We start from the raw sequence: 23214 nt of genomic DNA on the forward strand, positions 1-23214 counted from the left end.
TACCTTGAAGAACACGTAACTGTGTTTTAAAAACGGTGTGGTGGACAGGAATGTGAACGCTAATAAACATGTTTTAAATATGCTACGATAAACTGTGGCATTTTATTTCAAGACATTTACAAGACCTTACATTTGTCTTCCAGAAATTCTATAATATTTAAATACCTGAACACGTATGTCACAAGATAACAATAATGACCAAATACCGAGAAACATATGTCACCAGATTACAAGACAAGCAATCAACATTGTTTCGTGAAATGAGATTAGCCATCACTCTTTTAGTTTTGCCATGGGTGGCTTTAATTTACATTGGAATTTCTGGACTTGACATTTGTATTTGAAGCCTGAGGTCATGATTTCAATCAGTCAGCAAAATTGCCAATGCTAAATTATTTTTTGGCTCTTGTGAAATTGAAAATCGCAAACATGATATCAAAAATGTCAATGATTCGGCATACTTGCTCTTGTTTTTAATAATTAGACCTGCACATGTTTCCAAAATCTTTATTAATTCATTCCAAGATTATATAAACGTAATATCATTAAAGAGGAACGTCCCCAAATAATGCAATGAGTTTAAGATATTTTCCAATTTTATTGAATGTTTGCAAAGATTCTAATCTGCCACTGTGATTAGACGTGGGTCTTGATTTCTTGTAAGCATATGCCGAGGATTTGAATAATAACGTTGCACATTGAAGCAAACACGTAAGAAAACCATAAGGACAATGATATTACTAACATGATTAGTCCAATACGAATTGTAAATTTCTTCTTACTATTGTTCCAATGGTGTTTATTTTTGCATGTTTCCTGAAAAGTTGATTCAGATTTGAATATTCAGATAAACAATAAAAAAACAAAAAATAAATGTGTTTTGCTTCATTTCTACATATTATCATTTCCAGTAAGAACTGCTGCACCAAACATATGGTTCTTTTAATAAATAGTTTTACATGGGCAGGCTATCTTATTGGAACAACAAAATTCGACAAGACAACGAAACAAACCACCAAATATTCAATTTATTCAGTCATAGCATGTATATATATATGTTCGTTATAACAATCCAGTATTAGTGGTGAGTTTGAATTTTCTGTTGTATCCAGTCCAAATAGTCCGAGACTCGGGTGTAGACTCCGGGTGTGTACCGTTCACCACACCCATATCCCCAGGACACAATACCCGCCAGCTCCCATATACCGTTCCTCTTACATACCATGGGGCCTCCACTGTCGCCCTAATATTGCAAAGACCATGAATAATAATAATAGTAATAATAATAATAATAATAAGAAGAAGAAGAAGAAGAAGAAGAAGAAGAAGAAAAAGAAGTAAAAGAAAAAGAAGAAGAAAGGAAGTAGAAGAAGAAGAAGCAGAAGAAGAACAAGAAGAAAATGAAGACTAAATCATTACCATCAATGCAATGAATCCACTGTCGCCCTAATATTGCAAAGACCACGAATAATAATAATAATAATAATAATAATAAGACGAAGAAGAAGAAGAAGTAAAAGAAAAAGAATAAGAAAAGGAAGTAGAAGTAGAAGAAGCAGAAGAACAAGAAGAAAATGAAGAATAAATCATTACCATCAATGCAATGAATGACAACAAATACAAGTACTACTCCTGCTTCTACCCCTACTACTAATACTACTACTACTACTACTACTACTAATAATAATAATAATTGTTAGCGAGCATGAGCTTCAAATTGCATCTGCCTTTGATACCGGGTATCTGCTAGTATTGTTAAAGTGTTACGTAAAACGCAGAAGGTAAATTACAGTAATAGTTTGCTTGTGTGACATATTTTTCTCAATGTGTACATATAGACTTATTATTCCAAGGGTTTCAGGGCAAAATTCATCCAGTCCACTCCGGATCCACTGCTTCTCTGCATTGTTTGGAAGGGTCTTATCTCATATTTCCTGGTTAATTGTGTTCTGACATTGCCTTAAAACCATTCAACTAGCAACCAACTCAGTATGTACCTACAAGGCACATTTGGTGGGAACAGGCTTAATTACATCTTAAGTAATGACAAAGAACACGGAAGGAGGTCACAGTTTCTCATTCTTAATGTAAGAACTTGCTCATCCTAAATGCTCCTTCTGTGACAGTTTGGCGGTAACGAGCAGCGTATTGTGCTTAGGGTCAAAGCCTGTGCAAAACATTTAATAAATTGTCATCCGATTATAGAGACAAGGCCACGCTGATGCCGTCTTCGTGTACTACTCACGCTCATTCCTTAAGGCTCACTGGGAATTTCATTTATATATCAGTCTACGTGAAATAGTATGTAAATTACAGCCAAGTGTAATTTCATTTCAAAAGGTGTACTAGTATAGGAATTACAACCAGCACATGAAAGATGGAAACAAATAATATATTAAAAAGCTGCTGAAAAGTAGTTCATTTTAACAGCGACACACCAACATTCTAAGATGCGCTCTCAGTGTAAGTAAATTTGGTAGCAATAGATGAAAAGATATTGAACATAGATGACTTATGAGCTTCTAAACGATTCTGAAAAATCTAGGAGGTAGATTGACATGATTCAGTACCTGCGTTAGAATCGCCCGTCGTGACAAACGATTTCAGTCTACACTTCGCTGGCAGTACATCTCATGCATTTTTGGCAGGTAGTGGACATTTATTACCAGTGATTTTTATAAGTCCTAACATTAGGTTATGAGATACATCATAGTCACAAAATGCTTATACAAGGTATGTTTTGATACCATTAGGAAAGCTTGTATAATACCTAAAGCACGATATGGTGGTTGAATATGAAACAATATTTTTAATGTGTAATAATGCATCAATATATACAGGAGATTTTTCAAAAATTATTCATTGAATGTTCTGACAATCCTTGGGATGAAATAATTGAGCAAAGGTCAAATGCTACCTGACATGTGTCCCTGCCACCAGAGGCTGTTGCACCCGCGCACATATTACTGGTATATATCACGTCTCCTAAATAGTAACGGCACATACTGTTGCTAATTACTTGAATATCTACTGAGTAAAGGTCCTGAGTGGATGGCGCCCTACCATCCTTGTCTGAAAGAAGTAAAATAAATAAAAAGTTGTCCAGAGAAGCTTATCTACTATTAACATATTTTCAAGCTTGCGGTTTGGACAGAAAGCAAAAACAAACAAAATTCATGTTATTGCCTTTTGAATTTCTTTATTTGTATGAGTCAGAAGCCTACCTGTCTCCCAAAAGATCTACAGCTTGTGTAATGATTTAGTTTTCTTCCTTTATGTCGAACTTAAATGGAATATGAATGCTTCTTAACAGTTCTAAGCAAAATCAAAACAAAAATTATAATTGTTTTAATGTTTCTACTTCAAATTCAACACTTTCTGACGTATTGTTGGACAACTCTTCCTTCTGGAAACACCGAACGTTATGTATAGATTTAAATTTGTTCAATTGTTATTGCTATCATAGAAATAGCTATAAAGACGTGTAGATCTGAGTATTATGTTCCAAGAAGCGCTTGAAAGGCCATTTTCTTACAAGCACCCACTTCGTCGTGTCTTTACATAACAATGCAATCAGATGGCTCTTCAGGACGGAGTAGGAGATACGTCAAAGTATTATATGTCAGTATTGGGATATTCTGGAGAAAATGGCAAAGTAACATTATCCAGGTAGGATTGTTGGAGACATTTTGAAATGTAATACCTGAAATCGCCTACTGGTTTAACATGGTGTGGGATTATAGACACAACGGGAATTTGACATTAGGGAAGGACTGGACATTTTCATATGATTAACATAATGGTGCAATATGACAACATGGGAATTGACATTAGCTAATATTAAACCAAAAGGAAATTTACGACAGACCTCCACTTCGAAGATGTATAGCTACAAAGTTATATATAATTTTAAATATTAACATTACTTTCTGCCTTGTCGTCATACAGGCTCACGATGTTAAAGCAACGAACATTTCTAACATTTCGTGTCCATTGTCGCTATTCAGGTAATCCAAAATCATCGTCATACAGGTTCATAATGTGAAACCTACGAACATTTTAACATTACAATTCCCTTTATCCCTATACATTCTCAAAACGGTGGAATAATGCATAATGTTAATCCTATTGACAATTTTTAACATTGCACTTTCAATAAGACGACGGACAGCCAGTCTAATGTCGAAATAACACTACACTTCAGACAGCACCATAATGTTAAATATATGTACATTCTTAACATTACATTCCCTATAGCCAACCGTCATGTTATACCCATGGATATTTTTAACGTTACATTGGTAATTATTCACAGAAAGTCGCACCAAGATAATGCTAATTCCCCTGAATATCCCACTATACTATCCATTTCTCAACCTGTGATTTTCTATATTTCTCGAAAGAAAGTCCCATACATATTAAATCTATGGACATATTGTTTAACATATGATTTCCCATCATTTCCAGATAAAACGTAAAAATGGAAACTTAATGTAAAATTTCCATTGTCAACAGAGTATCCCATAATGTTAAACGTATGGCAATTTCTAGCATTTCATTTACATCTGTCCCCAGACGGTCTCACCTTACTAATGGAATGTTTCATTGTTGAAAAGCATCCTACTATACAATACTGTAGTATTATTGATTTTGTGCAATAAAGAAACTTTTAGTTCCAAATGTTTTGCAATCAGTTCACGAATTCCATCATCTACACATAATGAATTCTGACAGGTTTTCAATTATGGATCTAATTTGAAGTTACGACTACGATATCTACGGATCCTCATAATGCAATTTTGATCTGAAAAGTTGACCATGAATGAAGGTCTTCAAACTAACTTAACTTCTAATTCCTAACATGAATATTATTATCTTAGAAGCCATTATGTGTGGTAAAAAGAGGAAATACATGTTTCTTACAGTCAGCGTAGTTCTCTTAAAGTATTATTGGTTTAAATTATTACTCACAAGTTTAAACCAATTTTGCGAGAAACAAAATATCTCACAAAGTACTTAACTTTGGTGTTATTATCTGTTCATTCTCTCACCAACTAATTGTTTCTTTATGTCTATACATTTTTGGAACTTAAAGTATCTTATAAAGCGCTTTCTGTATTACTATACTCTAGTCTTAAACACAGTAACACAAAAAAGACAAAACCAGCACGTTTAATAAAATACAAAGTGAATTTGTTTAATAAAAAAATAATCATTGTTTTTCGAATTAACTTCTCAATAATTCCAATCTTGAATGTTATATGCTGCTACAAATCCTGATATATCACAATTATACAACCCAGAATTTATTGAATTCACAGTAAAAGCAAAATAGTCAAAATAATAATGATTTAGTCCAAATGTGTCAATAGGAACTTTGTAATTTCAACGAACAATTTAATACAATCAAATCCTCACAAATTATATTTCAACAGAACTAAAAGACTGATTCTACTACGGATGTTTAATTAATAATTATAATGTAAACAACTTTAATATAAAACATTAATGCGCAAAAGGAGGACCAGGATGACAGCCAAAAGTTAATTTCCAGAACATTCTCAGTTGTAAACAAGGTTAGGTCACTTTCGTACATTTTATAAAGCTACCTGACAAAGATCGGGTAAACCATGCGTTTCTGAGAAGACAACCAATGTCCTGAACCCAAATCCAATAAACATGTTGAGACAAAAAAATGACATTAGTCAAATAGACCCAAATTCCTACCCTTAATTATGGAAAAGGGTCAATTACACAAAAAATTAAATATACATAACACTTGGCAAACATACTGAAGAAGATTCGATAGGCCGAACGTTTTGTTTTGAATGATTTGCATTTGTGTCTTCTGAAACAGGCTTTGTGAATAGCGTCGCACTTGAAATTTGTGACAATCATAGTTACCGATCGACCTACATTGTATGGTACAGATAACGAGCTTAAAAAACAAACTATAAACATTCTTAGAGTGTTTCTTGTAACTAAAACAAAACCAATTATTCGAAAGCAAACAAGTCGGAATTTTGCATTTGATTTTAGGAATTCATTATATTCAGAATACGAAACAGTTCCAATGAACTTTGAAACAAAATAAAGATTAAATAAAAAAGACAAGATACAACTTTATTTCTGTCTTATTTGCATTCTTGATGTACATAAAAGATGTAAATGATCGTGCACAGAGGCACCTCTTCGTAACGAGTTCAACTCCTCAAACTATGCTATTCAGTTAAATAGACTAATTTTGACAAAACTTTCTAATAATCCTGTAAAAGACTTCCGTGTAGTTTCGATTTTTCGTTACGCTAAATTTGAGAGGTTTCAGTAAACGTATATAAATTCCATTGCTTATTTGTCCCATCTAGCTGAGATTCGCCGCTTCAATGTTTGACTTCAGGATGGGTTCAAAATATTTTCTGTATTTTGACATGATTCTCGAATCGTAACTCAGAAATACTACAAGAAGTAAAATGGATCTCACCATAATAAGTGGCTCCCCATCCAGAAACTGTGCAGATCTGGTTTTCATAATTAGCGTTGTGAGCTGGGAGACAGGCAGCCCTCGTATATCTGAGAATAAATACATAATTAAAAAGGTTCCACGAGACATAATATGGAATCACTTTTACGTGGCCACATATATCATTGCACATATAATCTTTATCACCTATCATCTCATCTACGACGCTTGTAATAAAAAAGTCGAAATTCTGCATCAACATACTTTAACTTTTATCATAACATTCTATCCTTGATCTGAATGCAAAATGCCAGGTTTTCAGCATGTCGTATTTTTATTTCACGTGTTACCTAATGGAATTATGAAGATTTACCTTAAAATGAGAGAATAGAGATCCATGATCGGCATTCATGTTGAAGAACTAAATCACTTCCTGAAGATATTCACAGCAATATTGTAGCTAATCATCAGATAAACGTTCGTGTCTTAGCTTCTAATTTCTTACAGCAAATGTCATTTTTTTTCTATATGTTCGCATACCAGCAGTGGTAATTACAAGATTGGCAGACGGTCGTGCAAATACAGTTTATCGATGATGCAATATAACCACTGACCGGTACTCTCTATTTCATTGACAGTTTACGTTGATAAGCTGTATTCCATTGACAGCTGACGATAAACAGCAGTTTGACAGTTTGCATGAGTCAGGTGGGGATCATTGTATATGAAACAGCAGTGTGGACTCGTTTATAACCCGATGTCTTAACATGTCCCTGGGTGTCACCTATGAAACTAAATATATTTTCATAATTTTATCAATATGAACGGTATAGTTGTTTCGTTATTACATTTGTTTAAGGAATTTATCACAATGAATCAGCTCAGTTGAATTCAACTTGCTAAAACCTTTTATAACTGATTGAGACTTTTGTACCTAATAAATGAGGTTTAGTTAGTATTTTAGTTTTGGCTTCTGTGTCGAGTGAAATTAAACTGATGGTAAATTATATGCTTGGTTTATGGAATTATGTCATGAATGAAAAGTAAGAGAAGTGTCGAGTAACATTACTTTTTTATCAATTTGTATCAAGGGGAATTCTTACATAAATTAATTAAGCTGTCACACAGTAATAGTTTGTACCAGGCTATCTCGTTACATTTGTTTAACAGAATGATAATCAGACATTTGACACTTCATTTAAGTTTTGGATATGCAAACACTGTTTTGTTTTATCGCCCCAAACATGCGCCGTGTCATGGTTGTGGAGCATTGAAATCATCATTTACAAAAGTAGCATATTGAAAATGACTTATATTTATTAAATGTTTACATAAGAATAAGTTTATCAAATTCACATCCTGTCGGAGGTCTCAAACGAATGCAAAATGGATAGAAATGCAGTATGTCATGACGTAAATATGAAGGACGAAATTTGGTTGCTTTTGTTTTGTTATTTTCGCCATCGTAGATATGTTGCCTAGCTAAGATTAATTGAGAGAACACTTGCTGTAATAATTAATTTAATTGCTGGCAAGATTATCACTTCTCGTAGAATTTTGAAACTGGTTTTTCTTTGCCATATAGAATTCAGAAAGATATTACTGTTTGAAAAGTTTAATCATGACTAATCAACCTATTTGTTGTTTTACTGGCTGTATGTATGTGATATTTAGTAATACAAAATTAAACAGTTTGTCCTTCTGAGTTGTTTTTCTGTCACCAAGAATGATCTACGTAGATGAGAATTTAACCTGTAATCCCCTATTTTGAACTGAATAATCACAAGGTACGTACGTTTACGAATATTAGAGTTATATATTAATTTATAATGCAGTTTTATTAAGTGATTTGGGTTTATGATATTTATGTTTTAATTCTTTATATTCAGTGCCTGGTATGTGTTAACGTGAACGACGTATATATGTAAAATACCCGTGAACTTTCATTTCCGGGGTGATTTCCGAGGTCAAGTAAAAACTATTTCTGGTCAATTATGCCACGCATTATTTTGAATGTAGGATACGAAAACATCAGATGATACTAGGATTGCATTAATTCTGTAGAGATATCTTGCACGCCCAACTTCCTGATTGGCTCATTAATTAGAGACGGTCAGACTGTAACATTATTGCAAATCAAATGTTTCAAATGTTCCAATCTTCTATGTGATTCACGTTTTGTTGATTGTGCGCTCATATAGAGACTATATAAGAGAATTAAAAAAAAAAAAAACACTTTAGGATTCCTCGCTTCATATTTCGATTGTGTCTGTGTGTGTATGAGAGAGAGAGAGAGAGAGAGAGAGAGAGAGAGAGAGAGAGAGAGAGTATCATGGTGTATTTATAACGTGTACGTTTGAACAGAAGAGTGAAAAAACACTTCTTTTAAAATATGCAGTACCTTCATGATTATGTGGAAGTGTTCAAGGACTTGAAGGTTTAAGTAACTCTGTTGGATTGGGTGAAACTTTCAAGGCCTTTTGTGCTATATTCTACTCTTGTGAAATTTACCTTGAAATAACATCTTTTGAATTTAGAACCTTGATTTGTCACACGTTGGTGCTAACACGTTAGTACATTAAAATCATTCTTCGGAAACCTTTGGATAATTTCCTAATTAGCGTGAAATTTTGTCTTGAATGTACGACACTAATATATATATATATATATATATATATATATATATATATATATATATATATATATATATATATATATATATATATATATATTAATTCTTCATTTGATATTTTAAATGTGTTATTGTGTTATTCATATTTTGGAAAAATTGAATGCTTGTATAGACATACCTTATATTGTTACTTTGTTTACACGTCAGAATGAACACTTACCAAATGTCATTAAAATCCCCAAAACAAATATTGAATGATATTATTCTTTCTCTTTACACAAAATGCATATTTTAGTTTGCATTACACTATCCTGTTTAAGTAACTTTCACATCTAATAATTTGTGAAGTATTTTATTGTGGAAACATTGTATTTTAGCGCTTCCTTTACTTTTGAATACAATTTTCCAAATCCGTTTCCATAAATCTGGCTTAACTTTTAAAAGACAGCAAGAAAGATGTCATTATGGCTCATCAATTTCTAGGTCAATACAAATATTTTCCAGTATCAGCAACAAGCCGAAATAAACTAGTAGAAACATAATAGAGTTAAAAGGTTGAATTACTGTAGAAACAGCAATGAAAGTTTCGCAAACACAACCGTGTTTCTTTATTTATTTGTTTTCTTTTGTATTTGATTTGAAAAAGACCCATTAAAGAGTTTAAAGCGCTCAGGCAAGCTAGATATTACTTTCGCACTGTTCGTTGTCAGTTTGCTGCATTTATCTTAATCAATCCCTGACATACTTGATCCCTTGCTGGATCCAGTGCACTTGAAAGGATTGTTATTCGACATATGATAAGTATTCTGTGTGTATATATATATATATATATATATATATATATATATATATATATATATATATATATATATATATATATATATATATATATATATATATATATATATAAATCCCTTTTTAACTTATCGGTTTAGTTAATTATATTGTTTTTGCAATTACTGTATATCTCTTTTTCTTATATGTGTCAAATGAAATAGTTCCTCTCCTTATTTTCAATAATCAGACTTCTAACAATTGTCAGTTATTATTTTGTATACTTGGATATCAAAAACACGTTTTAAACGTCAATACAGCGGAAACGCGACAATACTTTGTACTGGGGTTTCTCGTTGATTGACAGTATCATACATATGTCAAACTTTGTATTATCGTTTAGTGACACGCCTCGCAATGACATAGGTTACCCCTTCAATCCCAATAGGGTTTGTTACATATGTGAAGTGATAGGTTTATTACCTATTAGAGAGGTCCACCGGTTTACTTAGACGCATGAGAGCTATGTCGTTGAAATTTTTCGAGTGCGAGTAATACTCGTGCACGAAAATATTTGTCACGTGGTATATGTTGCTTGAATACATCTGTCTTCTGTCTTGCAAGCCTACTCCAACGGTCCAGTAGCCCACAGCTGTGCCTCTGCAATTAGAATGTAATGTTATTTTATTTTATTATATACTTACTGTGGTTAATACATGCTCTTGCTGAACAAATCTTCCTCTTTTGGTAAATAAATAATAGTCACTTTTATTTCTTGCCAATTTTTCACCAAGTATCTATAATTCATATTTTATCACACGTTAATCATAAAACACAAGTCTTCAATGGAAAACAATGTTGCATTCAAAGTTGTTCTCAAGAAAGTTGCCCAACACAAATTTGTTATGTCTTTGGACTGCCTTGATATAAAGGCCTTTCTTTCTGATTCCATTTTTCAAACAAATCAAGAGCGAGTAATTGAATTATTTTCAACAGCATTGGATGATCCTTGGCAGAATGCGTACCTATGAATGCCTTACTAGTTAAAAATAATACTTCCACATACTAGTTTAAAGTGATTCAATATTTTGACTATTTTACTCATTAAAGTCTCTTTTAATGCAAAGACTATCAAATCTGTTTCCGCGACAAAAATTATAGGCACTAATGATATTAATTTTGGAATATTTAGACCATGTGATGAGACCCCACTTCCATTAACTAACCTTCTTCCTTCATAAGACAGCAGAATACGTCATGAAAAGGTAGTCGGTGAATCATTACCACCAAACTCAAGTCATGCTTCACTAAGACGTAATACCCCTTTATGCCAGTATTCCATGAGATAAGTGAATATTTGCACGTATCGATGCTTTGGAAAGAACTGTGAAGACGCCATCCATTCTTAGAATCCTGGGGATAGTTTTTAAACACAGTAACTTCAAATGTAGTGGCAAACTTACACCGAGACAATCGGAATAGACACGGAGAATAAGATGGCAAATTAATATGCAAATATTTGTTTATCGGCTGTTTAGAAAAGTCAAGAACGTTTTACGTCAATGTGCCATAAATCAGTATAATGGGTACGTTTCATTGATGATGTGGGAATGAAAATGAAGCTAGTCATCATGCAGATACCTTCACTGCCGCAATTTCAAACTCCGATCTTAAGTTTTGGATGCCAAAAACTAGAATTGTCGTTAACACTCTCCACACAGACATTTATTCTAATCCAACTGAGAGACATCAGTACCGTCCTCCTTCCATCTGCTACACAGGACTCCGCACTCAAACCATCCATTACAGCCTAGCACTTAGAATCATGAGAACTTGCACTGGAAACAACATGTTCGATGAAATCTCAGAGAATTAACATAACATCTGACAAAGCGGGACTTTAACAAAGATATAACAAAGGAAACGATATAAAAAGTAAAGCCAACAAATTGTGCTGACCTCATATAATAAAATAGAAAAGAAAGCTAGCAAAGAAAGCTTATAATTCTCACTCTCTATCTAGATAATCCCAAAGTAGGTAATGTCATTCAAAAATACTTGTCAACCATTGACTCGCATTAACCAATGAAATTTATCCCTCTACACCTACCAGTTATAGAATTCCAGAGACATCAAAATTTAAGAGACATGCTAGGAAGAGAAAAGTTAAAGCTTCCCTCAAATCCCCGAATAGAACCACGTGGAAATAAAAGGTGCAAGTTCAGGTAATAATCGTACAAATCTTAAAAACTGATTAAACATCTTTGTATAAACCGCATTCCTTACAAAAGTCCTACACTTCTCGGGTAGAACCTCGTACATCTTCTTCAAGCAGTTCACTTGAGAATACTTCTGCCTTACGGGTTAGAAATAGACATAACGAACCAGAATATTCTACACTGCTAGTGGACATTAGCACTATATGGATTCGAGCCAAGGTTCAATCTTCATGAGGTTTGCAAGTGTCCGATGTGTGTTTACTATACGCGACACGCATGCTTTTATTAGATTTATAATTTATAATAAAAAGGTTATTTGATTTCTCTCCCAAATTGTTCGTGCATTTCCTTATTTAGACGGCTCAACCCGTAAGTTCGCTGGGCACATCCAAACATATCGTGGACACGATTCTTGTCCATTACAAATTAAATAACCTATTCGTGTCATGCGTCTACCGATCGAGATCAACCATGCTAATTCTGCTCGTTATTTCACAAGAGTCACTTTGATCCTGATCAACAGGTACCTAATGGTACATCTGTGAGTAGGTTTCTCGTTGATGTATGCCCATTATACGTAGGTAAATATGAAATAAATTTTAGATGACTTACTCTTCAAAACAATGAGCCGCTGTGGCCACCCATCGGTCACCGATGAGAGTTCCACCACACAGATGCTGACCAATATACATCAATGAAACCTGGGAAAATATGTATATTTATACTTTGTAATGTATACTTTGTAATGTATTTCACAGGTGTAAAAACGCATCTGAACTCTTTCTAAAAGGTTGTATGTAGTACATGTTATACAATATTAAAGATGCTACGTAAAGCGCAAAACGAAGGGTTGAATATAATTCATAACCTATTTCATTATAGTCTAATAAGCATACCGTTCTAGTTTTCTGGAAACCATACATCATACATGTTAAACAATATAAAAATTGCGAAGTGAAGCGCTGAACGAAAGGTTGAATATAATTCATAACCCATCTCATCATAGTCTAATAGGCATACTGTTCTTGTTTTCGGACACCATACATCGCCAAATCAATAATAATATCACCATCCCTGACATCAATAAAGCTCAGTTACTTTGAGCAGGTAAGTGAATGTCAATTTCAGATAGAAGTAGGATTTATACTTACGATATGTAAAAGACGGCCATTTTTGCAAGTCACAATGGATACGTTTATGCAAAGTAACATGAGTGATGGTGTTAGAATTCTTCAAGTTTTATATCTGTACCTGCTTCATTGTCTAGAAATATGTGTTACCTTAAAAACTAAACGATAAACGTACAATGCTATTGACTTGTAATTACTACTTGGTGTGTTTACAAAAATAATCACACCCATCAAAGTTTATGACACACCTCCGCCGATGTCAACAAGAAAAACATTTTATTCAGAGATACCTATTTCGGAAAGATCAGCCGTCGTTTGGAATTTCTCACATTTCTCTCTCTCTCTCTCTCTCAGACAAAAATCGACTTTGAGTTGTGCCCTCACGCCCAACCCATTCCGTCAAACAGATAAATTATCTGATGCATCTCAGTAAGCATCTATAAAATCTGTTACTTCAGATGGAAGTCTAGCGAGCAAATAAGATCAATTATATGAAAGACAATTATTTATATTTTCCTGCTTCATTATGCTTTTTGTTTTGAAACTGCCGTTATATAAGACTCGGTCTTCACTCCCAGCTATTAACTACAATTGTTACTCTCTTGTAAATATGGTCTCTCCAGGAATGGGTAACTTTACAAATATATCTTTAGCAGGAGCCACCATTGCACAAAATGTTTACAAACAACTGCGAAATGCTCGCTTAGCTCAAACTTATTTACATACAAACCAGTTATGTAGAGTCAGCATAGTGCTTGCTAACACGCAGGTGTTTTCCATTTCAGGATTAACGACTATATAGACAGCACTTAATATGTTCCTTTTATCCACCTACCTGCCATGGATACTCTCCATGAGATGCCAGGTTGCCACCCACTATTTTCGTCGCCGTCTTGCCTACATCACTAACACCACAAGAACCTAAAAGTAAAATTCAGGAAGTACATATTCTTCTTTAATTTTGTACTCGTGATTCCTGTCATGATCTGCAAATAATATACCGTATTTTCCCCGTTAACTTTACATTGTCAGAATCGTACAGCATTACCCGATACTGAACCCGCGCGCCAATACACATATAGCATTCACCTGCATAAAGGAACTACTTTCTTTTGCAAATAAACAATGGACTCGTGACATGTTCAATTCCTGTCATGATCTGCAAATAATATACCGACCTACACGTATTTACCATAAGGAGAGGAACGTGTTGTTCCAGGATCCTACAGAAGGATGGGTGAAATGATAATATGAAGAGAATTTCAAATATGGATAATATATATTATCAGAAATGTTAGAGAGTGTATGTTTGTGTTTTTGTGTCGGCACAAATAATCTATTTTCCTCCATACACCTAACAGATTTATTCTAAAAATATTGTCTCATTAAAAAAGGATATCGTTTATGTTGTTTTACTGATTCAAATCGTGAATTCATATGAATATTTAATTTATATTGCGTTTTGGCTTTTGTTACCGATTATATATCATCTATATATGTAATTTGTACTTGAACGTGCCCAAAATCAAGTTCATAGTAATCTGGACCAGTAAGACTTATTAACATCGGAAGCAGAAGCAGTCTTATTTTCGTGTTCATTCTATTTTACTCTTTTCTGTTACCTAGTTTAAGGCTATAATATCATAACATAATTTCATTAACAAAAACTAAAATTATATGCTTTACCGGATATGGTTGAAATATCAAAGATAGTCGTAGTGGCAGAGAATCCTAAAACATACTGGTGCCTCCAGCGGAAAACTTCAAATCAAAGCTTTTGGATGAGACTCTATTCATTGACTGTTAACCATTACACATTTTTGCCCGTATAACTCCATTGACACCGATTAAAAGAGTTGCCCATGATCCATTGCCATCACAAGCAGTTACTGCAGTAGTTCCGGGGGCCAACGTAGCAACGCTGTCTGTTAAGTATACGAACGCGTTATCTGGTTCCACTGATGAGCGCCTCTCCTGTATGTGTCGGCTACGGAAGACCCAAATTTATGTGTCGATAAGGCATGCAAAGTCCAAAGAGGATGCTTGTACATACCAGGATGCTGGTCCCAACATCTGCTTGCGGGTCTGGTGCCCGGGTGACTTTATGATAAATACCATGAACACACCGTTGTCCCTTAACTGACCCTTGCCGTTGAAGACTGCAACGTACTTTGCTACGATGTTGAATGGTTTCGTGAGAAATGCAGAGATTTCTACGTCGGAGATTTTCAAGGCCTTTCAATGCAAAGAAAAACATGACCAGATCATACAGGTGTACGTTAATGGAGTACGAGGTTGCGTTTTGGTTACACACTGGAAACGATCACCTTGAGGTGCGCGGGAATTTGAAAAAGAAGAACGTCATAGATTTATTTGTTCTTACAATAATCTAAAAGTGTATGTCACATATTACCATGCGCTTTTATCAACGTACTCGTAGGCATATCATAAATGGGTCTTTATGATTAGTCAATATCATCTAGTTTACAGAGCTGCCAGCCTAAAATTCTTTGAGGTGCACGTTAGCTACAGGCAGCTTGACCAAGGTAATGTTGATTTAGTAGATTCGTTGAAGGCAAATACTGTTATTCTGTCGTATCTGGAGTACTCCGTCCACGTTCTCCTCGCTTCCACTGTAGCACATAATTTGATGATTAGCGAGGTGTACTTTGTTAATGGCGTTGTCAAAGAATATTTACTCGACCGGTTCCTGGCGACCTTTGAGGCCCTCGTTTATTCAACGATACCTGGCTTGTTAAATAGCATTCTGTTACGGAATTGGTTGTTTTGCAGTCTAAGGTCTCAGAAGACGACGAATAAATGCCAAGGTTCAATGATATCCGACTTGGCTTTGATTTACAAGGACAACTGAACGCTAACCGCTGATTGCTGGGCGTCTTTGGTTATTCGCCCTTGGCCATTGCCATCAAATTAATCTGCTACAGAACTTAGGCGTTGTTGAATTTCTACACGATGGCATATCATTTTTACAGTTTTCTTCGTGTGCATGCCAAATATGATGTAGAACTGGAGGTTGCAGCAATGAACAACATACCGCTCTTTTTCGTAAACTGGAAAATAGCTTCGTGCTTTTAGCAAACTTTCCTCCAAGCCTTTTCTATAAACAACATTGATAGTCACTAAGCAGATAATCAGAATATTCGATATCGATATCGATATAGCGATGTAACCCGCTTGAACCACAAACCTGTTGACGAAGCATGATGGTTCTAAAGTAGAAGTTGTTTCATGACAAAGTAGTGTATTTATCTCAGTTGGATAACGATGTTCCTCCCAGATCTTGAGGATTGGGATGTTGGTGGCAATATTGTCCGTGCTAAGATTTAACATTGGCTCCTTTTGAAACTATATATCAAAGGCGTGTTACTTTTTCTTTGCGAGGGGGATTGCCGGCAATGTCCACCGGCATGTTTAGTTTCTCATAATCGGCATGAATAATGTACTTGAGGCGCCACAGATGATTATAGGTTTGTAAAAGTATGTTATTTTTTTTGACTCAAGTAAGGATGCCCTCTGGGGCATTAGCGTATGCCACGGCAGTCTTTCTGGCTGTCTTCGAATAGAACGGCCTGGCTAAAGACCTAAAGGCACAGGTGATAGACGTGCTTCTTTTATTCGTGTTTGTTAAAATGCCGTAATAGACGGCTTAGTTTCTTTAGCCATACATAAAGGTTCTTATCACGTGTAATTCCATCAGTTTCGCAGGTACACAATGACAGGCTATTGTATGTTACCTCGTGCTTTGGAGCTGGTACATGACAGTTCTCACGACAACGACTCAAATGCGATAGCTTTTCAATATCACTAATCGTTTACGCAAACGTCATGATTGCAGTACTTTCCCGTCCGATTAAAATAGTGATTGTCTGCTACGTAAAGATCGGTCACGACTGCCATGTCCAAATAATGGCTGTCATTCCTCTGCTTTTCAATAACTGACAGTGTTGGTATATTCTAATGTTATTATGGTATTATGTTGCTACGTCCATGAAACCGTTCGTTATTGTAACATAAGCATTGCACGCATTTTCCATAGAATTAAAAAAATAACATCATGGCCCCTTGCTCCACATATTCCTCAATACTGTTTATTGGGGTGGCATTATCGTCATCAATCGGGCTCTTCATCTCATTAATATTGATTATGAAAATGGCCTCATTTCGAAAATAGCCTTCCGCTTTAAAGTTTCATCATATACGTTTTTTAGGCCAAGTACAATTTTATCTAATTTTGCTGCCAACATTAGGTTAACCTTCAAACCACTGACTACTGCTTGTATACTAGGAGTTATAGCATATAGAAATGCAGACGAATTAGATTCAAATACCTAATTTTATTATGAGTACGGCTTTACTTCTCCCTTAAGATGATTGCCTGCGGCTTGTCATTAAGAATCATAGCTATGAAATCGCCGAAATAATCTGTGGAAACTGGGTGTTCCAAACGTCTAGGAGTTGAAGCTAGTCGTGGACTGGTTGATCAATCGGTTTAATCGATTGGTTAGGAGTTGGAAGTGTTCGTACTGCTTGAACTGGTTGTTCAACATAACAAATTAACTGCCTATGAAACGCGATCGAAGTTGTGGCTTGGACTGCCTATACAACAAGGCAAATCTGGTGCCCACTGACCGATACCGCATCATACTCATCATCACGTTCACTTTGGAATAATTGTCGTGTGCGAACCAGCACATTAGAACATGTGAATGTATGCAGTTGTGTATACAATATGTTTAAGAGCTATCTCTAATTTAAAAGCTGTAGTTTTATTAAACTTAACAATACATTAATCTAAATTAACCACCTGATTCTGATTGAAAAGCTACAAATAATTTGGAACTCTGCATTTACTGTTCATATAGCAAATTAACCATTCAACTCTAAGTGAAACGTTTAGCGATCTTGTGCTCGGCTATGACCTTTATAAACTATCTTAGTCCCTTGTTCTCCATTCGTCTTAGCTTTCTTAACATTGCAATGCTACGACAATGTTAGGAAATGCCATACATAGCTCCAACACACACAAAAAGCGCTTCTAGAATGAATGTAGTTGCTACCCTGGACTACCCTTTGCCTCATGAATGACGTTAAATGTTCTAACATTTTTTTCGCACATAGGTTTGCTTCCAAGTTTAAGCCAAGCGCTCTTTCTTCAACAAAATGTGGCACAACTAAAAGATACACAACCTGCCTTTAAGCAGTACATCTAATTAATTTCTTTAAACGTAGAAAACACTCGGCAAGTCAGCTCACATAACAGGGGCGGATAACTTTTCTGGCATTTCAATCATCAACATAAATCTCCGCAACAGCAAAGGAGGACAGGTATACATAGCTCCTAGTGGGCATTATCAATGGTTAGTGAGCCATAGGTCTGCATATTTATGTACACAGTAGAGTAATCAAAGATATGCCTGGAAATTATTGAAATCAACTTGACTGCCACGGCACGCTGTAGTTTGATGGATACAATTCGCTTCTCATCCGGTACACGCAAGACCCAAATTAACATAAAAGACAAGACATTTAAGTCAATCGTTTTCGGTCCCGTCTGGCAGTTGCTGTTCAGCCCAATTTTTTGTTATGTAACTAATAAATCCTTAGGAGGATATAAAGTTTGTAATATTTCAAAAACATTTGCTGATTGAGTAGCACATTTAATTTAATCTATTCTTTATTAATGTGCATACTTAGTGCATACTACTGTTATTAGGATATGTGTGTTGGAATCCTGCACAAGTTGTACAATGCAGGCATCTATTGATGATGAATCTAACATTCCAGACAAGACGTTCCAAAAAAGGCGCTTTAATAATTCTTCTAACATAAAGCTTGGGGAGCCGAAACTTCATACATCTTGATATACCAAGTCTCTTGACGCTTTAGCATAAGGCCTACTTGGTCTGCACCAAGTCACCTATATGTTTGGTGTGCAACAAATCACGTGTAGATTTAGTACAAGGTCTAGTTGTTCTACACCAAGTTCCATGAAGGTTTAGCACATAGTTAACTTAGCCTGCATTTGTAACATCTTCATTTTCTAAAGCGATTTGTTCTCAGTCAACTGTATGTCAGAATTACTGACGTACTACTACATGGATGCGCAGGGTTCATTCATCCGAGTTGTTCCAGCTAGAATCTCCGTTGAACAAAGAAATCATTTGATCTTTACTGGCCAGAGAAGCTGAGTGCACAAGAAATTATCAGCACTTGATTCTTAACTCTGTAGTCATAACGATATGTAAACATATTGACGTGCATTCTACTGATTACAAGTGGCAGTGAAAGTCTATTGAAAGTACTTACATTTAACACTATACTGTTATACAGCAATGCATTACCTTATGCCCTGAATTGAATTGTATATGCTGTTTTATAGCACTGTGTGGTACGTACTTGTAATATGATCTGGAGTTGCTGATTTCATTTTCCATTTGGCGCATTATAGTTCACGTGGTCGCCAGCTGACTAATATTTTATTCGCACAAATGCAAATGTTAGTAGCAGATGTGACCATTTTATTCGCAAGTTGGCGTACTCCGAAATATATCGGTCAGCCGCTTTACTGTTTGCTGGCTAATGCATCCTTTATCACCGGGTTTAGTGTTAGCTGAACGAACGTGAGGGGTCAGTCTATTCCGTCCGTTAGCTTTACAAAAGGCGTACATACACAATTTTGAACAGTTCCAGGGGTTATTCAATGGCTTTGAACTTCACTAAAGAGAATGAAGCAGAATTGCGAAGAGAGAACTCCTTCTCGTCAAAATGATTGGAGGTTGACTGAGTACCATCTTTCCAAGAAGACGATTCTTAGCAAACCGAACAGGAGAGACCATATATTCTTTTTTATGAGGAGGAGTATGAAAGTTTTCGGACCAGGATACTTTTTTTTTTTTTACTCAGAGTTAAACTTTTGTTTTCAACAATGTTATGGATATTTTCAGTTCCATTTTGCTACAAATCAGACAAAATACCTTCAAGATATAAGGGGGCAAGATATGTGTTTTTGTTACGCCATCACGCTCAACCTAATCCCCGCGAAAATTGTATGCTCATGCATTTAAATACTATAAAATCTCAATCATTCCAGCTATGTAGGCATATAATGTTTATACGTAACACACCATTTGGTGTAAAAGGATCACATGTCACTCAGAATGTGTCCTCTCTGATGGAAACAAGGGTAAATTAACTCGCATTACAGCTAAACAATGACGGTTGTTTATACTTACCAGAATTTAAAAAAAATAAAATTCTTCTTTTTTAAATTCTCCAGAAAGTATTGGTTTTTATTTTATAATTTTTTACGAAAATCTTTCTTTTTTTTTCATGTTCTCCAACGTGATGAAAATGTATATTGACCGATAAAGATAATGTGCCTTATTATCTTTTGTGTTTCCATTCTTCAATTAGTGAAAGAATACGCTTTGACATGATAGCTTTGACATGATAGCATGAATGTGAAATAGCCAGACATCAGAGAGCATGGCCAGAATAGCATTACACAAGCTTCGATTCCTGCTCGAGATATTTCTCTCCCATTCTGCCTCAGCAGTCGCGACGTCTCAACGAATCGCTTTTATTTCGTTTTGAATATTCTACACGGGTTAAATGAACATTTAAAATCGCATATTCTGGAACCTTATTTACACCTCTGCTTGTATTCGTTAGGCTAAAAAATCAAGGTTTTAATCAAGCACCTACTTCATCATTGTCCATGTCCTGTGCCAGTAACAAGCAGAGCCAAACATTATGGAGAATTTCGCGACTTTATATGGTTCTAAAATTAGAGCATACTCTGACGGACCTTAGCGGTAATGAAGCATCTAAATTTAAGGAATGACCAAATTAAATGGACGGAATCAATGATTAGTCCCTACATTATTCATATGAGGAATCATGAACAAAGAGTCATACCTCCACTGGAGCCAGTGCCTATGTGTGTCGGATGCGTTGTGTCTGGGTGTTGTGTCGGATGTGTTGTGGCTGTCACCTGTCTTGGAGGCATGCAGCAATATTCCAGAAAGCCACAATAGCTGTAGCTGTACGTACTACCAGCTGGACAATTGCCGCTAAGAAAGTTTAGACACGTGCCATGAAAGTAGTTTGAGCAATCTGAAAAGAGATGGTTGATTTTAATAATGTTCCTTTTTGTAATTCAGTGTAATCTATTACTTTGAGAAAATACATTCTATGTCTTTGCACATACATACATACATACATACATACAGACATACAGACAGACATAACTACGTGTGTGAAAATTTAAAATGAAATTATAGTATTGTGAATTGAATCCAAAGTTGTTCTAACAGTTTTATCACAATTTCAAATGCATCTCTGCTTATATTCTTAGAAACTGACTTTTTATTATTTATAGATTTTTTGTTCCCTTTTTTTCCATCGTTTCCTTTCAAAATTTGTCTTATCAATTGCATTCATTTGTCTGTTTTTGTACATGCTCCTCCTATCTTTATTTGTTACATGTGAAAGTTGTTTTAGGAGGCAAATCTATCTTGTAAGAACATTTTTAGATACTCCCAACTGCATTATTTGTAATAAAAATATTTTAAGCCAACACTCACATGTTGAGACACACCTAAATCTATCAACCTTATAATATCAGTTTTAATATATATAATGATTCGAACGTTTAAATGCAGAATATATTTCCCAGAATTTCATAGCAAGGTTACAAGTTGCAAAATCAGACTAAACTAGTCGACTCAAAGTCGATAATTAAGTATACTGCTGTTAAAAAGGACATCATCATTATTTTTAAATGCCTTTCACGTGAGTCACTACGAAGAAATAGGTAGGTGTAAACAAGCGGTTGCGGGTTCGATGCCAGCCCACGTAGATCACGTTAGGCTGCATTTTGTGTCCTGGTGAAAACGAGTTTTGCTCCTATTTCTTCGACAATTTGTCAAAGGTGCCGTTAAACCTGTTGAATAATTCATCGCAAGGCAAGTAAAAATATATCACAAAGTGAACTAATTATGCATGTCATATATCTCAACATTAATTAGACCAATCCTTCATTTCTTTAGGAAATTTGTTGCTCCTCACTTTTCATGAGAAATTTAAGTTTCTCACACAGAGTTCCTTCTCCTGTTTATATTTATATATGGTTCTTTTTATTTTATTTTGCGATGGTTAACATTATACACAGTAATGTTATGAGTCATTCAAATTATGGAAGAGAGTAAGACTTTTTTCCCACATACGCCTGTAAAGCCGGGAGCACAAAAACATATGGTGACAGTTTGGAGTCAGGGCAAGAATTGGACATCTTTGTGCACCTGCATACAATAATGCGAGGATAGTAAAGTTTTCTCTATAACCCAATTTAGTTTGAGGGGAATGCGCAATTAATCAATAAATTCATCTTTTAGCCCTAATATGATTTGCAAATTTTATAACTAGTTATGTTATATGCCATGAAGATGATTCACGAAAATTCATTCAGTACAAAAAGGTAGCTTAAGAAAATCTGGCTTAAATATACGAATTGGTTTACTTCAGCAATATGCAAACAATACCAATTAAATATTTTTTTATCACGATTTTGTTGAACTAAGTGTATAGGTTGTAGTATCTAACCTGAGGCCGTCACGAATGACCGGAAGTGCAGTAGTAGTATGAACACTGATCCCAATATGCCGGCCATCCTGCAGACACTCTCTTCAGTACCGTGTACTTTAGACGGCAAGAGTCAGGTGCTATTGCCAAAGCGATATTTATACGCGGCTGGACGTGCTTTTACTTATAGTAACTCATCTGAGCTCACTATCAGGTAATTCAACATTTAGTCACAAACAGACATTTCATTTACTTTTATATTTGTTTCTTACACAATGTCAAGCAAAAATATTATTATCATTCTGAATTACCTAATGAAGAAAAACAAGTTCAATAGAGCAAACGAGGCACTTGGATTCATTTTTACTTGGAGAGCGTACACGGAGTTACATAATG

General features: G+C 35.1%; 1 protein-coding gene across 1 annotated transcript; it reads right to left on the minus strand.

Moving 5' to 3' along the window:
* Positions 1-1005: 1005 nt before the first annotated feature.
* Positions 1006-22991, minus strand: LOC149793116 (tryptase-2-like). Its single transcript, XM_089966296.1, has 8 exons — positions 22840-22991; positions 21154-21351; positions 14051-14136; positions 12698-12786; positions 10350-10526; positions 6482-6570; positions 2918-3072; positions 1006-1243 (listed from the first exon to the last, which is right to left on the minus strand). Exons 1-8 carry the CDS (start codon positions 22904-22906, stop codon positions 1079-1081), a joined length of 1026 nt encoding a protein of 341 aa, XP_089822422.1. The 5' UTR covers positions 22907-22991; the 3' UTR covers positions 1006-1078.
* Between the last annotated feature and the right edge of the window lie 223 nt (positions 22992-23214).

This window comes from Sinohyriopsis cumingii, chromosome 8 (assembly GCF_028554795.1).
Source record: "Sinohyriopsis cumingii isolate HCF-2022 chromosome 8, ASM2855479v2, whole genome shotgun sequence".
NCBI classification, from domain to species: Eukaryota; Metazoa; Mollusca; class Bivalvia; order Unionida; family Unionidae; genus Sinohyriopsis; species Sinohyriopsis cumingii.